The sequence below is a fragment of the Microtus pennsylvanicus genome, chromosome 17 (genome assembly GCF_037038515.1).
Source record: "Microtus pennsylvanicus isolate mMicPen1 chromosome 17, mMicPen1.hap1, whole genome shotgun sequence".
NCBI classification, from domain to species: Eukaryota; Metazoa; Chordata; class Mammalia; order Rodentia; family Cricetidae; genus Microtus; species Microtus pennsylvanicus.
In genome coordinates, this window is record NC_134595.1 from 15,436,123 (window position 1) to 15,454,264 (window position 18,142).

At 44.9% G+C, this 18,142-nt stretch overlaps 1 protein-coding gene across 1 annotated transcript; it reads left to right on the top strand.

Moving 5' to 3' along the window:
- The first annotated feature begins 11,942 nt into the window (after positions 1 to 11,942).
- LOC142837171 (uncharacterized protein C2orf78 homolog) lies at positions 11,943 to 17,813 on the top strand. Its single transcript, XM_075952133.1, has 4 exons — positions 11,943 to 11,949; positions 13,934 to 14,695; positions 15,946 to 16,286; positions 16,623 to 17,813. Exons 1-4 carry the CDS (start codon positions 11,943 to 11,945, stop codon positions 17,811 to 17,813), a joined length of 2,301 nt encoding a protein of 766 aa, XP_075808248.1.
- The last annotated feature ends 329 nt before the right edge of the window (positions 17,814 to 18,142 follow it).

Genomic DNA, 18,142 nt, shown 5'->3' on the forward strand with positions numbered 1-18,142 from the left:
CACAGGTAAGATGTAGATACACATAGATATTCATGCATACATGAAGTTTAGAGGCTTAGCCTAATGTGTAGATATGTAGATACATACATAGTAATGCAGAATAATATTTAGATATATGCATATATATGAATGGAAAGACATAGTTTATAAATTTATAAATATTTGAAGACACTATAATTGACTGTAGAAACTTAAGACTGTGATTTTATCCATGAGTATATAGAGAGGGCTTTGATGTCTTCCTTAGAACTTTACTATTATTAATTTATGTTTCCTAGTTATGTAATAATACATGTTACATAGATACAACATATGCTATAAGTCAGTGGTACTACTTATTTAATGTTAAAGCTGTAGCAAAAAGCTCTAGTGGCAATAAGATTATTTTCCTGGACTTTAATTTTCAGGATCCTAGGATGATGTGGAAGTCCCCTCTGTATGCTGTGAATATGTTTTATTACCATTGGTCATTAATGAGTAAAGCTGTTTCAGCCAATGACTGAGCAGGTCAAAGCTAGGTAGGAAATTCGAGCTGAGATATAGAGAGAAAGCAGGCAAACTCAAAAAGATGCCATGTAGCTGCCGAAGGAGAAAGATGCCTGAATGCCAGAACATTGCCAATAGGTCACAGACTCACGGTGAGAACAGATTAATATTACTTGGCTTTATTAAGATGTTAGAGTTAGCCAGGAATATGCTGGGGTCATTGGCCGAACAGTACTGTAATTAATGTGGTTTCTGTGTGATTATCCGGGTCAGAGTTAATAAACATGGTAGGTTTCCTAGAGTGTATACTGTAAACTGAACACACTCCTGCTGTCACCACACTTTCTCCCATTATGAACCTCAAACACGAGCCCTTTAAACATCAGTACTCTGCCATAGAGATCTGCCTGCATTTTCATGATATGAAACATAGAGTCCATGTATGCATAATCAAGATCCTACCTTGAAAGAAATTCTTCAAGGCAAGTATCTTTCTGATATGGGTTGATTTGGATTACTGGGTTTATCTCAAATTGTATCAATCTTTGAAATTATCCATTTAACATGTTCATTTCTCTTGTGTGTGTGTGTGTGTGTGTGTGTGTGTGTGTGTTGTCCACATGAGCTACTGTGTAACAAATGTGTGGAGTGCTCACAGAGGCCAAATCTGGGCATCAGGTCTCTGGAGTCTGGAATTAAGAGAGACTGAAAACCATCATGAGGTGCTCTGAATTCGACCTGGGGACTCTGCGAGAAAATCAAGTGTTCTTGTCTAAGAAGCCATCTCATCACACCCAAGTTGAGTACACATAATGCAAACAACATAACCTTAGCCTCTCTATTGCTGCAAAGACTTGACTGTCTACGAACATCACATGTTTTTCACCCATGGAAACACTGTTGGACACCACGCCTGGTTCCCTGATGTACTGTAGACAGTGCTGCAATCAACACTGACGGGCAAGTGCCTCTCTAATGTCCCGAGTTCTTTGGGAAGGTGCACATGAACCATGGGGTGGTCCAGATGCAGGCTTTGGTGGTCCCGGAACACTGACAGCCAGTCAGGATGGAAAACGTCCAATCCCCAGCAGCAGTAGATAGCATTCCTCACTGTGAATTCCCATTAGCAGCATTGGTCACTTTTTCTAGTCGGCCTTGAATGGCATCCACTGGAGGTTCACTATGCATTTCCCTGATTCCTCCTGAATCAGAACATTTGGATGTACTCACCCTCAGTTTTTCCAAAATCTATGAGAACAGTCTTTTTCTATCCCCTTTAATACCTGTGTTGTCTTCTTTCTTATGATTTACTTATTTAATTCTAAATCATCTAGATATTAATCTTCTAACTGAGCTATCAGTAGCAAAGATTTCACTTGGTTTTCAAGAAAAAACCCTCAAATAATGGCTTCTCTTGCTGGCAAAGAATCCTTTACTTCCCTGAGCAACCATTGATCAACTGACATTTGATCGCCTGATATTTTCCTCCATCCTGACCTGTCCCTGAATCTTAACCTCCTTGCACTATTCTGTGCTCTAACTGTTTCAGAGTTTGTAACACATTGTCCTCTGAGGCATATGCCATTAACCTTGTATGGGGTGACACATAAGAAATAGAATTAATTTATTTATAAGTTTAGTTTCTTGAGACAATGTTTCTCTTCATATCACTGAATATTTGGGAACTGACCTCACTAATCAGGCTAGCCTTGAAATCACAAAGATATGCCTGACACTGCCTTTGTAATGCCTTTGCCTGTGTCCCTGCCTCAAGAGTGCTGGGACTAAAGGAATGCACCAAAATCACAGGGGAAAGCACCTTCCTTTCTGAATATGTGGGTCACCGATTTCCCCACCATGATTATGTGAGGATGTATGTTAGCAACAGTACATTTTTTGATAGCTACCAAGAGTCACAGAGGCTGAACTGCTTGCGCTTACAACTGTCATTCCACACAGATTCATTGTTCTGAAAAATTGCTACTCAAACAGAGATCATAGGAACGCCTTCCTCATCACTATAAGGACCTAAGTGGAGAGGGCACAGAAGGAGGGGAGCATCTCACTTACCAGTCACTAACTTCTTCCTTGACTCTTTTTCAGTGTTGGAGAAGGGGGTGTCCGTGGGACTGACACCTCAGGACAGACAGTCCATCAGTTGCAGTCCACAATATTGCTAGTATTCCACCCTGCATTCACAGATGAGGACGCCACCTGTTGATAGGGACAGGTCATTGACTGCCCCCATCCAAAGGTCTCCAGAATTCCTGTTCTTGCCAACAGCTCTAATCCTGGGGGGGGGATGGAAAATAATTTAAATGAGATGACAGCCAATCTATCAATGCTTATGAATTACTTAAAGGCACACGGGAAACCTAGTCCCATCACTTCTCCCTTTAGCACACCCCAACTTGCAGCACACGCTGTGCTTTACTGACACTAACACCCTGAGGCAGAAGCTGGCTGTTGACCATGTCTCCTTGAGAAGCAGCACCTTTGGCCATCATGAGCCTGGACATGCACACTGTGATGGTCTCCAGCATAGACTTTGCTGACATGACTACACCGGGGCCAGATATTCACCTTCCACAATTTTTCAAATAACTCAATGTATTAAACATATTCAGAGATGCACAGCATCCTTATGCAAAGACTCCATAGTCATCAGGAGGGAATAAGCTGGGGCTCATGAGCAAGACAATACCAAGAAGACCAGAGAAAACAGCTTCAAGAAAACAGAGGAGCTGAAGCAATTTAGGAAGTCAAGTCAGAAGAGAAGCACACCATCCCAGGACGAAAAGGAGAAGGAATCCACCTGTGCTCAGCCACCACAGCTTTAAGCCTAGAACCCACCCCAGCAGGCACACGCGGGAGTCCTGGAAGGGCTTTCACCTCTTGTGGGGGAAGTGAGAGAAGAAAACTGGCCTCCCCTGAACTCTGTCAACTCTTCCTGCTACTCTGTCCTCTATTATTACAAGAGTTTATTTAACTTTGATCTCTGGGGAAGTGGCATTGGATATTCGCAGGGTGACATTTATTCACTTTCTTTTAGTTCCTTGAGAGAGAGTTCTCTCCAAAGATCTCTATGTCCTGGTAATAACATCATAGACCAGGTTGGCCTTGAACTCAGTGATCTGCTAGACTCTGCCTCTGCCGCTTCCTCTGTCTTTTGAGTCCCTGTCTCAAGAGTGCTGGAACTAAAAATATGCTTCAACAATCCAGGTAGAATCAAGATTCTTTCTGTACATGTGGATCACCAGGTTTCCCAGCATGATTTGATGAAGAGTCCATGTGTAGGCCAAGGCAATTCTTGCTACTGACCTAAAATCACAAGAGACTTAACTGAATGTATTGACTTAGCTGCATGGATTTACAACTGCAACTCAACTCAGATTCTTTTTTCTGACAGTACCTGTGTTTCACTTGTAGGCTGGACTTCTGACAATGCCTATCTACTTCCAGATAGTACAACGTCTGGATTGACTCAAGGAATGTATTCAACCAGTCCCTAGATATTTATGGTGTTTGTATTTTCTCAATAGGCAATCCCCAGCTACTGTGTAGACACAATACTGTCCATTCTAACAAAGCCTATGTGCTGTCAAGAGTCACTGGTCTAGATAAATATAACAAAGCCAGCACGAAAGGATCCCACAGCCTGTATCCAAGCATCCTGACAGGGGCACAATTGACTACAAGAGAATGAAGGAAAGCAATAGTTTAGGGAGGTCTCTTGTTTGATCACTCTTTCTGTGTTTTTTAACTACAGAACTTGAGACTCCATGAGTCTACTGGGCTTCACTGTACTCCTCAGAAAAACAGAAAGGCATTTGAATGGATATACATTCATGTTAAGATTATTATTTTAATCTTTATGTTTTCAAATTAAGTGTCTTGTAGAATAACACTTGTTGAACAAAGCTCAGGAATTATTTTACATATTAAAGCAATTAACAAAAAGATGTACTGAATTCTTCTCATGGACTTTAAGTCTCACTGTACTATTTATTCAATGAACAGATTTTATTCTGTATATTGTATACTGACAACAGCACTCAGTTCCCACTACCTGGCCATTCCTTAGCTCTCACCAAATATCTTAGGAAATGTTCTTCTGCTTTATAGGACTGCTTACAATTTCATGAATGTCTATAGGTAGAGATGTGTCGCCAAGGATCCACATAGTGAGACAGGATAAGAAGATGTTTCTGTGGGACTGGATACATTTTGGTACAATATAATTATCTCGAGTTCAAAGGATTCTCCTGCAATCACCTTGACTGCATTCATTGTTTTTACTGTAACGAGTTCCACTGTGTGCAACATCACAAATTTCTTATCATTTGCTCTGCTACTGGATACCAAGTCCAGGCCCTAACACAGATATCCTAATCCTGAACAAACTGCAATATACAGCAATGTGCAGAGCAATAATCCATCCAACGCCTTGGAACAGCATGGACAGGAGGAGTGGTAGACCTGCTTTGGTGTTTAAAGACACTGTATATTGAAATACACGGAGGGTACAATACTTCACATTACACCCACCAACTGATTTGCTGCTCCTACGGGAGCAATACTTGCAAGTCCCCAACTTTCAGATAACTCTCCACTTCTTATATTCTGTACCATCTAGAAAGATCAAGTCCAACTGATCTTAGCTAACATATCTCTATGGGATAGTCATGTTATTATGGGGTAAAATACCAGGCTACACTGCTCTACCTGAGTGCATTAGCTCTTACATACAAACCACTGCACTCCTGCTTGCATGACAGTCCCTGATATTTGGATGGACTGCATTCTGCATGATCCATTTTGGCATAAGAGGCAATCATCTCACCACAACAGCAGCCACAGCCACTGAGTATCAGCAGCCAAAACTTTTACAGTTTTTCTATCAGCACCAAAAGCACACAGAAAAGGAAGTCGAGAAAGGAGACAGACTGGAGCAGTTCCATGGACACCTGCAGCTGCACTAATCTCACGCAGAAGCACAAAGGTTTAGAAGGGAAATACAAAGGCCCATCCATTCCCTTCAATAAAACAGTAGGAGTTCCCTTCCCACTGTGACCTGTGATCCTCTGAGCCACAGGAGATTCTGTTGTACGTCACGGCACAACATAAAAATTCCCTTCTATGAAAGCCAGCCTGCTAGCAGAAAGGGAGGTTACAGTTCAGTCCAAGTCTGACTTCTAGATATCCTACAACTGAAACAGAGGGACAATCATCTACTTCTTACTCATACCAAATAAAAGGATCCAAAGAGCTTCATCTTTTGGGAGGTCTTGAAGAGTTTCTTGACCAGCATCTCCTGAGTCTTAAGATCATTTCTGGGACATAGAATATAGCAGGCATATGGCTTCAGTGAGTGCCATATTCCACTCACTCAGGGTCCCATTTCTCAACTTCTCTAACTTACTTTTGCTCTCCTTGGAGATGCTATCCATAATTTTCAGGCACTGTGACGATACCACGGTACCACCGACGATAAGAAATGTTTCGTACACATGTGAGCAGTCTCTGGGCAGACCTGCCAATGCCAATTCTATCAGGGGATAGCCTTTGTGCAAAGTCACACACTAAGAAGATTCTCTAAATAGGGAGGGCAGTCTATTCCGCTGCAGCTTGCAAAGATCCCCTCACATGGAATTTTGTAATCTAGATAATACAACAAGTCCCTTCAGCTCCTAGTTTTTAGGATTCTCATGGGGCCAGCGCACATCATAACAGCTCTTACGCATCTGGTAGTATCAAACCAATCTCTTTACACTGACTCAAAGACAAGAACTTGGCCACCATATACCCATCCACTTGAATGTATTATTGAATTTACTTGAGTGTATTATTGAACACAGCATGGTCTATGTTTTAGTTTGCTCTCACCTATACACTTGGCACAACTAAGACTTTTGTCATTTTGAGTTAAAGACTTCAGGAGTTCATTGACAGGGTATGTGGATTTCAGTTAATTTCTTTCATAAAATGCAGTCAGCGTAAGTAATGTCACATGTGTGTCTCCCTAACAATGTACATTCCTACAGAATAAGAGAACAATCACCTTCTCACCCACGTCAACAGTAATGATCTTGTGGGATTGCCCACGTTACTTGAAAGTGAAGGAATGGTGGGTTACAAGCACTGGACATCATTTATATACGTAGATATGTAAAATAAAGCAAAAACTCACATGGATATGGTATATGGGACAGGAAATCAAAGTCCCTAGGGCTCTTTCATTAATGGAAGCCAGCAACACAGCTATGTAAAGTGCTCCCCTAGTAATGGGGCAAGGCACAAGAAAGACATCAGAGATCACCCACAATGCACTATTCCATTGACACCTCTGGACCATGTTATTCATGGGAACCCCAAAATTGGATAATAATAAACAATTGGTCAGAAAAATGCTTACTTTGCGATGCTACTTGGAGCACAACTGAGATACAACAAAGGGGCAATAGTGACGACTGCAAGTACCAATGCACACACTCCTATTTAGCTTATATAGCATAAAACAAACCAGGATCCTAAGGAAAGAGGAGAGTTCAATTCAGTGGTTGCCTCCCTGGAGTAGCCTCTCAGACTGATTGTGAAACATGATCTTTTTTTAATATTTATTTATTATGTATACAATATTCTGTCTGTGTGTATGCCTGCAGGCCAGAAGAGGGCACCAGACCCCATTACCGATGGTTGTGAGCCAACACGTGGTTGCTGGGAATTGAACTCAGGACCTTTGGAAGAGCAGGCAATGCTCTTAAACTCTGAGCCATTTCTCTAGCCCCTAGAACATGATCTTTATCATTAAATGGCACAGAAGGACCTAGTCTATGCTCGGCAATACTATACAAACACAGTTGACTTGGAATATATAAGAATGTTGGCTGAGCAAATCTAGAGAGTACCAGGAAGGAGAAATCCCCTGTGGTCTCTGATTTACCTCTTACCTCAATGTACTGCTTTGGTCTCCTGTTCTGGATTGCTTAGACAATGGTCTGTAAAGGATAACATGAAAGACACTTGATCCTGCACCAAGTTAGCTGAGATTTCTCTGTTTAGGTCTGTATCTCATTTTTTAATTGGGTTATTTGAAATGTTGATGTCTAATTTCTTGAGTTCTTTACATATTTTGGACATCAGTCCTTTGTCTGATGTGGGGTTGGTGAAGATCTTTTCCCATTCAGTAGGCTGCCTTTCCCTCTTATTGACTGTGTCCTTTGCTTTACAGAAGTTTCTCAGTTTCAGGAAGTTCCATTTATTTATTGTTGCTCTCAGGGTCTGTGCTACTGGGGTAATATTTAGGAAGTGGTCTCACGTGCCCATGCATTGAAGACTACTTCCCACTTTCTCTTCTATTTGGTTGTGTGTGGTCAGATTTATATTAAGGTCTTTGATCCATTTAGACTTGAGTTTTGTGCTTGGGGATAAATATGAATGTTCAACATCCTTAGCAGTCAGGGAAATGAAAATCAAAATAACTCTGAGATACCATCTTACACCTGTCAGAATGACTAAGATCAAAAGAATAACATGTTTTTGGTGCCATCTTCGACACGGTAACCTTTCTGTCGCGGTGCCCTCGCCTGAGGCCTTTACTCTGGGCTTTTGGCACCTCCCAGAGCTCGGGGCCTCCCCCGGGACAAGGTCAGGACCAACAACCTGTGACCTCCCCCACGTGTTCAATGCAGCCATCTGGAACCAAGAGCGACTAATTCGTGAGTTCACCTGGGTTGGATCGCCTTCCCATTAAGCCCAGAGAGGTCCCGGCTCTCTTTGGTGCATAGTGGGTAAGGTTGGCGACTCCTCCCCCCTCCACCCGGCCTTCCACCCTTGGCTAGCTAGACCTGTTTTTTTATCCGCACCTGGGAGCTCGGAGCTCCCAGTTCTATCTTTTTCTGTTTTCTTTCTGATCGCTTTTCTGTCCTCTTTACGGGCTCCCTACGGGGCGAGCGCCTCTCGGCTGCAACAGGCAGCCCCCAAAGGCTTAACTGCCTCCTCCTAGCCGGGATTGTTCCCCATCGGAAGCTCGGTTCGGGTCAGTTAGGCTATAGCAAGGCCCCCTGGTTGCTCGGACGCCTGTAATTAGGGCTGCTTTGTTCGTGGCACCTCCCTGTGCCATCTGCGGATAGTTTCACGGTAATAGCCATGGGTGCTAAGCCTTCTCAAACGGTTCCCCTGGCCTCCCCATTGGGGCAGCTGCTGGAAGCTCTGAAACCTCATGCCCTAATTCCCTCCGTGATATACATTAATCCGTCTTTGCTCTAAAACTTGGCCAAAGTACAATTTACAGGGTTCCTTCAGGTGGCCTTCTCAGGGTTCATTTGACCCCGATATTTTACAGGAATTGGCTAACTTCTGTCACCGTTCGGCTAAATGGAAAGAAATGATGTACATTATGGCATTTTTCTACATGGCCATTAAGATTGACCCCTCCGTTGCCTCTCACTGTTCACCTGCACACATGTTCTTATCAATGCCATCCCTCCAGGAACCCTCTGCTCCCGCCATGGATCCCGCGGACAAACCTCCACCACCACCACCCCCGGCCTCGAGGGGCCACTCGCTCTCGCTCTCCCCAGTCGAGTGACAGCAACAGCTTACCCATCCCTCTTTCCTCCAAGGTCTCTTCTAGGCACAGGAAGGATGCACCTAACACCTCTAAACGTTCCCCTTCCAGATACCCAAGAAAGTCCCATTCCAGATCTACAAGGACTTCGCATAGCCCCTCCGATAGAGTCCCTCATAAATATTCATCCAACAGGTCATGCAAGCAGCTGGAGGCTTCCCCCTGCCACAGGTCACACAGACAGACAAAAGCATCTTCAGACTCCTCTCAGTCTCCTCCCCACCCTGCTCCGCCCCCTCGATCTTCCAAAGCCCCTCTAGGCTCCCGCTGTCACTGATCACCATTCTCCCGTTGTTAAAACAACCACACCAAAGGATATCAGGTTCCTAAAGGCCACAGCGGCCCCCTGTCAGATCTGCCAAAAGATAATGGCCCAGAGTTTACTTCCCAGATTTCTCAAAATCTGTCTAGGGCACTTGTAATCCCCTGGAACTTCCACACACTGTACCACCCTCAGTCTTCAGGTAAGGTAGAACGGACTAACTGCTCTTTAAAGGAAGCTCTCGTTAAGATGTCAAAGGAACTCCACCTCGACTGGGTAAGCCTTCTGTCCCTTGCTCTTCTCAGGCTTTGGGCTCTCACAAAGGGCCCCCTTTTCATTTCACCCTTTGAACTCATGTATGGGCGGCCGGTTTTAACCCCCAGCCTCTCATCGGGAACCTCTCTCTCCCCTTCCTGATCACCTGCTCACTCCCCTCCTTTTCCACTTACCTTCGCTACTGTGGGACTTCACAGATCACTCATTACCTCAACCATGTGCTAATACATGTCCAACGCCGGTTAAAATAGGAGATAAGGTATTACTCTCACCTCCAGGCCAACGTCCCTCACCTCTTTCCCCTAAATGGCAGGGTTCTCTCAGAGAAATTCTTCTAACCCCCACAGCTGCCAAGCTTGAAGGAATTCCCCATTGGATTCACCTGTCACATCTTAAACTGTTCATCTCCATGGCTCAAGATAATCCTTCATACACGGTAACTCAGACAGGACCTTGTTCTCTTAAGTTCCAAAGGATACCAGGTTCAGCCCCCTCAACTCCAGTCTAAGGGAAACAGTGGTCCCATCCGTCACTTAATCCTCCTGTGTTAACACGCCCTCCCTTCTTTAAATTCCTAAATAACCATCCAGCTGCCGTTACAGATATCATCATCAAGTACGGAGTCAAGGGCTCAGGCGGTAAGCAGATTCTTAACAAAGTTCCTTGACATAACAGGTCAGTCGCTGACTGCAGCAGTGACCCCTGAAATGTTAAGGAGTATACGGTTAAAAGCTATTTTCTTTTAAGACACTTTCTTTAAGCTCTAGGAAGCCAGCCCGACCCACCTAAACAAATCAAACACAAGCGGATCATTAACGGAATAAGTATCATTTAATTTTTTTATCATTCTTAACCCCAGACCTCCAAAAACTCCTCCACCCCAAATTTCCCCTTTAATTTTTCCAAACCTCCTCCCAAACCTCCTCTCCCCTTTAAATTTTTTCTCTCTACTAATGCGACTTTTGTCTTCCAGCAACATAACTATGACCCAGATACTCAGGAGGAGCCAGACAGATGTGATTTCTTCAGTCAGCCACCTTTAAAAGCCTGCAAACAGGACATAACCAACAGGACATCGCCAGAATAATCGGACACTCCCTGGATCCCTCGACGCCCAAAGGACATCGTCAGAATAACTGGACACTCCCTGGATCCCTCGACGCCCAAAGCCAGCAGGAAGCAGTCATGAGAGACCGGGCTACGCCCCCATTCCCTACCCTTTAAGACCCCCCACAATTTTTTTTAATAAAACCAAAAGGGTGAAATGTTGTTCCTTTTGCAGACTACAGCTCCCAGCATCCCCCTGGACTGGAAGCCGCAAAGGCGCAGGGCATTTCTCCCAGAAGCCCGTGTGTTCCCCGTTAAAAACAGGGGTCACCACGAGCTCTCTCTCTCTCTCTGCCCCTCTCTCCTTTCGTCTCTGCACACCTGTCCCTTACTTGTTGTTACCCCAACATTAAAGTGCACCCACGTGGGACGGTCGCGTGTCTGTGTCTCCGTCCTAACCCCGCATCGCCGGGTGTCTCGCGTAAAGTCTCCACTCTCTAATCCCGCAGACAGACAAACAAGACAAAAAAGAATAACAGAAGCAACAAGAAGACAAGTGTCTTAGTGTTCATCAACATGCACGCAGCACACCGAGCCCTGACCTTGCACATAGTCACAAAGGAACACTTTGATCTCTTCCTTGGGTCATGGACAGATGCTGATGGCACAAAAGCCAGACGGACTGGAATGGCCTATCACCTGAGTTCCCTCAACAGCAGTTCTCCCTCCTGCCCAAGACTACTCACTGTATGTAAGTGTTGGCTGATGGGACACTTTCTGTTGGAAGGTGACCCATTATATGTACATTATACACTGCTTCATCAGTGAACCATATAAGAGCACTGCCATGATAGCCTAGACTAAACGCCATGGGAAGTGGCACGTCCATGCCTTGATTGCCTCTTTCAGTAGCCCACACCCCAGCCTCCAAGGCTACTGTTGGTCTCCTGGCATCTTCTCCAACCAATCCCATCTTCTAGTTAGGAATCGAGCCTTCCCATTGGCTGTTGCCTCATTTATGACATCATTCTCCCTCCAACCCTACCAGCACCTGGTAGAATCTTGGTGTTTCCATGGTGATGACTGTAAACAAATTTGGATCATCACAGGTCCAGGTGACCAGTGACCAGTGAGTGCTGTCTGATACTGGACACACTTGCCACTGAGGTCAGCTGATCAGACAAAGCCGACCGATTATCTTGCTCCATTGTTCTTTGGATTGCTAATCCTCTCCCCTTGACCATGTCAGGTAAGGAAAGAGACTTTAAAACATGTGATCCTCTCCACTGACTTTTACTATACTAGTAAATCTTTGCTGAATGTGGATAGTATTGATGTTGATATAGATATCTAGATTTGAATGTCACATTTACCTTTGGTTCTTACTAAGTATGTGATTTTAGACAGAAAGTTTATTCTCAAGTGTTTTCCATCCACCTCAAGGAGTGAACAGTGTCACTATGCTTGGGGTCTGTACTGTTGGGTTTTCAGAGGAAAGTGACCAGGGAATAAAATCAGGCCCTTTTGGATGGTATTAAACTACAGAGACACAGGAAAATGAACAAGGCACGCAGAGATCTAGCACTCCACACCACTGATGAGACAGTCTCCCCCCACTACTGTTTCCAGTCTTAGTTTAAAATTCAGGGCAACTCTAACAGTATCGGTCACACCACGGATGGTGGCACACAACTATAATCACAACATAGAGAGAACTGGGTGGGATGGAGGTCAGTTCAAGTCTAACTAGCTCTACACTGGCCTCTCTCTATACTCACCAAATGAATATTGACTATGGACAAAATGGCGACTGCCATGGTGTGCAGTTACTTGGACTTCCCTGGATTAAACATGGAGAGTGGAAGAGAATAAGACGATTGTGGAATCTGAGAAGGCAGTTGTTGTACTGAAAGAAATATTGACAGTGTTGCTGGAAGGACAGACCCACAGGAAGTCAGGGAAGGGGGCAAACACAGTACGGGTCTAAAAGTATATAAATATATGAAGGCACACTGCAGAGGGGACCCTGGTGGTCAACAATGGTAGTTTAGAACACAATGTTGAAGACGACCAGATTATAATCAAAACAGACAAGGCATTGTCATTTCCCAAGCCATGTTTAACCAAACGTAACTGTTCAGATTAGTCTGTACAAAGGTTCCCTGGCACATATAGAAAGAATATCCTGATCTGGTCCCTACTCTTGCACTCCATCCAGACCACTTTCTGCCCAGTTCCCCATGTCTCATGTGCACTGGTGGTGTTGGATAGGATCAACTGGGGCTGCGAAGTCCAGTCAGTTAGAGTCTGACCATGGCAACTGACACGCTGTTGTGGGGGAGGGGATTCTCACAAGGATTCCCCCTTAGAAGAGATATAAAAATTAACAGTTACTGAGGAGCTGTTAAGAAAACAATTTAATCAACAGATATTAAATTGAGAAGCAATCATATTCAGAGATGAACCCCATAAAACATTAGCATTCTCAAGAGGACACACTAAACTGGTGCAAACAAGAAGAAATGTTGTCAGTAGGTTGTATTTCTGAAATCATATTTGAATAATGCTTGAAAGTTATGAAATTATAAGAGATCCTATTTATACAAGAAATCCAAGGGGGAAAAAAGAGAGAGGGGAAAGGAATAATTACCTAAATTCCTTACACATTTGTTAAACATCATTTCAGAAAAAAAACTCAATAAAATAGAGATTGGCCTGGTGGTCATGGCAGGGGCTCCAGCACCAGCACTTTAGAGGCAGCAGCAGACCTGTCTCTGTGATTTCAAAGCCAGACTGATCAACGTAGAGTGAGTTTAGGTCACTCTATACTGTAAGATCTGCAGAGAACAGGACAAAGTTCCAGGTATGGAATATGCCTATGGGTCTCTTCCCAATAATAACCTCTGTTGTAGAATATATTTGCAAGGAAGTGTCCCAACAGGCATTATTATATTACAATCAGGAAAAAGGAGCATCGTGTCTAGATCTGAGTGAGGATTAAGGCAGATTGACCAGGATTTCCATGCCCACACAGGAAAAAGCAGACAGTTCATCTAGTGATTGTCATCCTACATAGCACCACCGATCGATCTTAACCCATTTGCTTGAGATATGTAAGGGAACATAGGTGCTAGACTCTCCCACTCAGTACAACCTGGAGATAACACAGTCCCTCCCAGGGGATAGAAAGCTTCCATCTCAAATTTTTCCAACTCTCTTCTTGCTTCCTACAGAAAATTGCCAAAGTGCACCTTTCACTGGGACAGAATGTGCTCTGCAGCCCTCTGTGCCTGTGCTGAGGAATGCCACACCCTCAGCAGGAAGTGTGTGCAATTTCTATGGGGTCTGTACCCCAGCTGTGAGCTCAGCATGGCTCCTGTCATCAGACTCCAGCACATGCTGCCAGCAGCTCACGGACAGTGCCTGTCTTTACCAACGAGTTGGCACGACCATGCTGACTAAGCCAACTGACCAGAACCAGATCTCTACTTCGACATTTTTCTATCCAAGTGTTCTCCACTGGGATCTCAGAGAAAGCACCACCAGAAGGGAAGCTCCGTTCCTGGATGCCCCTTTAACTGTCATTGACGAGAATACCACCCCCTCGTCTCGGTCTATAACAGCCCAGTGTGATAACACTTTCCATATCAATGCATTACCACCATCCTATCCAACACTGTCTGCCTGCCTTGTACAGGCAACGCCATCAAATCTACCAGATCAACGATATATCCTGGCACCTTGCTACCTGCATGGAAGTCAGGTCTATTATTATGACCAGAACAGCCTGGGTCCTCCGATGGCTGAAGAATTCTGGCAGTGCCAGCAGGCCTATGGCTCTGTGTCCTGCTCTGGGAATCAGGCTTCCTCTCTGCACCCAGAGATGGTGATGGCACTACAGGAGATTCAGCCAATGAACATCCAAACACCTTTCTCCACCTCTCCCATCTACTGGCCCACATCTGCTCAAACCATGCCAGACACCAGTCTTCAAGGTGAGTAAAGCCAGGAGGAGAGGTGTGAGATCAGCCCTCAGACGAGACACAGCTCTACCTTTCAGAAGTGGATGTCCACACAGAGGAAGAATGGGAGTCCTGACATGTTGGCTGTGGCTCAGGCTTATTACCCCTATATTCAGTCTCTATAATGAGAGAGAATACAGGAAAGTGAGTGACATTCAACCTTCATTAGACATGTCCAAGGACCACACCACAGGAACGCATTTCACTGCCAAGGCTAATCAGCCCCACGTACCAGCTCACTAAAATCACCTCCTTCCTAATCTATGTCTCCAGTTTCTAGATGTCACCTAGAAAATTTTTTCTGTTTTTGTATCACTAAGTTTCCCCTGAGTTGAAACTAGTATCGAGAGAAATGGAACCCTGAATCTGACCTAGAGGAGGTCTTCTCCCACACTCCTAGTGTCTGCTAGTGACATTCTCTAACACTTAAGATGTAGTGACAGTTTGCTTTGACCTGTGTAATATTGATAAGTAGGAATGAAGCATCTAGCCCTATCTGTCTCGCTCAACCTCTCTCTGTCTTTGTCTCTGTCTCTTTTCTTCCTCTAGATCTCTCTTCCACTTTCTCTTTCTCTTTTTCTTTTTCTTTCTGAATCTTCAGCAGTGACCCAAGGCCAAGACTATGTAGACATGTTCTCTGTTACAAAGTTGAAGCTAAAAGCTACTACAGTCTTACATTTTCGCATCACTAACAAAAAAATCTGTGAAATGTGGAGCTTAAGGAATATCAGGGCTTTTGAACTGCTTGCCTTTCAGAATTGAGGAACTGATATGGATACCTAAACTCATATAAAAATCCAGGCTTCAAGGCCATATGAGTAATACAATGAACAGAAAGAAACTGGTAGAGATGAGTAAGATTAGGAAATAGTGAACAACACAACCTGTCTCAGAGCAAACTTCCAAGGCAATGAGAGGCACTGTTCCAAAGGAAAATATGGGAGACAGGGAAGAGCACACACCAAGGAATTCTACCACCTCCCCATGATCACTAAGCATGTACACACCACACAATCACAAAAGAAAACATGATATCACACGGTCATGAGAAACAAATGAGTAGTTACTATGTGTCTCCAAAGAGGGCTGCTTTCCCTGCTCCTCCAGCAGAACTCATAGCAATGCCTGTAACACTGCTGCAGGAGCCTCAGTGCTCAGGTGCACTGAAAGGGGGGGTAGCATCTCACTTACCAGGCACTGATATTGAACTTCCTCTCTTTCAGTGGTGGAGAGGGAGATGACCCTGGGATTGACACCTTCAGAGCAGACGCTGTGTCTGCTACAGAGTCCTGACCTCGGCAATGCCTGCACCCAGGATGCCCAGACAACGACAGCACCTGTCAGTGGGAACAGGTCATTAACTGCCCTCATGCACAGTCCTTCTGAATTCCTGGCCTTGCCTCCAGCCCCAAGCCTGGAAAAGACACAGAAGAACAATGCAGATGAGATGAATGCTGAGCAATCAACACCTCTGGATTCCTATGAGGGCACAAAATGCAACCAAGACGCATCACCCCTCCCTTCAGCACACCCTGGCATGCAGCAGCCCTTCAACTACAGTGATGTTGGGAGCCTGAGGCAGAAGCTAGCTTCTCAAAATGCCACTTTGGGAAACAGTGGCCTTGGTCTGGAAGACCCTGAGGCTCTGCAGAGTGTCATGGAGTCTAGCAATGACTTTACAGACATGACTACTCTGGTGGCAGATATTCACCTTCCCCAACTCTTAAACTCCATCACTGACCTTGACCAAATGGAAGATCACACAGCAAGCCAAACCAAAGACTCCAAAGACATCAGGAGGGATCAGGCCCAGTCACGCACCAGCATCTTTAATGGACTATCTGAACTAGGCAAAAAGAAAAGCCAGAAAGTCTCTGATGTGTTTCATGGAACTCTTCAGGCCAGAACCCATCACGAGGATATGCTGAAGGAAGATGATCCTGGGACCATAGACAACACGGCCAACCACGTGCAGAGCAAATCTCAGATATTTGTACCCAAGAGGCCCAGCGTAGCAAGAGCACAGGGGAAAGAAAAGGCCAAAGAGACCAGAGAAAACGGCTCCAAGAAAACACAGGAGCTGAAGCCATCAAGTCACAGAGTCAAGGCAAAAGAGAAGCCCGCCATCCCCAAGACCAAGAGGAAGAGGAATCCACCTGAGCTCAGCCATGACAGCTTTAAGAAGCCTCGAACTCACCTCGGCATGCACATGCTGGAGTCCGTGCAGGTCTTTCACCCACTGGGGAAGAAGAGTGAGAGGAAAACTGGCATCTCCTCCTCCCGGGCTCTGCTGAACTTCAGCAGCAACAAAGATCCCAGGACGGGTCCTGATACCACATCACTGCTGGATATGCCACGTGAGGGCCAAAGCCTTGACAAAAGCCTGGGCAAGATTCAGAGACCAGGGAGCAGTGCTCCCAAGCGGTATCCATCTCCATCCCAGTATGAGCTTCCCCAACCTGGGAAGGTCAAGTTAGTACCTCTGCCTTTCCCAGTCCTGGACAAGCCTCAAACCAAACCTGTTTCTAGAAAGCTCCTCTGCCTGGCTTCACGCAGGCCCACTGTGGCTTACCCAGTGAGGCCTCACTCCCACTCAGCTCAGCCTCCCACGCTCAAGCCATCCCAACCAGCTCCTGCCAGCACATCACTGATGGCCTCTGACAAGCCAGCTCTGCCAAACGGCACCAGTGCCACACGAGCCAACATAACCAAGCCCATCCAGTCTTGCCCTGGGCCTCAGCCGGCTGCCTCTTTGCCTGCACCCTACAGAGCATCATCTCACACTTCACTCCACAGGGAGCCTCTTTCTGCTGCCAGCAACAAGGCCCTCTCATCTCCCAAAGCTAAAACCCAATACCTGCTGCTAGACTTCAGTTGCCAACCCATCCCATGGAGGAAAGTGGACATTCCAGGGCCAGTCATCTCACAGCCCATCACTGAAGAGCAGAGGCCAGAGAGGGAGGCCATGAAGAGGCGGGCTCAACAGGAGCGAGAGAATGCTGCCAAGTGTACCTCCCTGGGAAAACCACAGCTTTTCCTTCAGAGGGAGAAAGATATGGAAATTTCGAGATATTATGGCTATGCAGTGTAAGTGCTGCCCAAACCTTTGGGACACAACGCTGTTCATCATACACAGGTAAGATGTAGATACACATAGATATTCATGCATACATGAAGCTTAGAGGCTTAGCCTAATGTGTAGATATGTAGATACATACATAGTAATGCAGAATAATATTTAGATATATGCATATATATGAATGGAAAGACATAGTTTATAAATTTATAAATATTTGAAGACACTATAATTGACTGTAGAAACTTAAGACTGTGATTTTATCCATGAGTATATAGAGAGGGCTTTGATGTCTTCCTTAGAACTTTACTATTATTAATTTATGTTTCCTAGTTATGTAATAA

Coding starts and splice junctions, on each gene's coding strand:
- LOC142837171 (XM_075952133.1), top strand. Junction 14,696..15,945: donor GCCAGACACCAGTCTTCAAG/GTGAGTAAAGCC, acceptor CCTCTCTTTCAG/TGGTGGAGAGGGAGATGACC. Junction 16,287..16,622: donor AGCCCTTCAACTACAGTGAT/GTTGGGAGCCTG, acceptor GGAACTCTTCAG/GCCAGAACCCATCACGAGGA.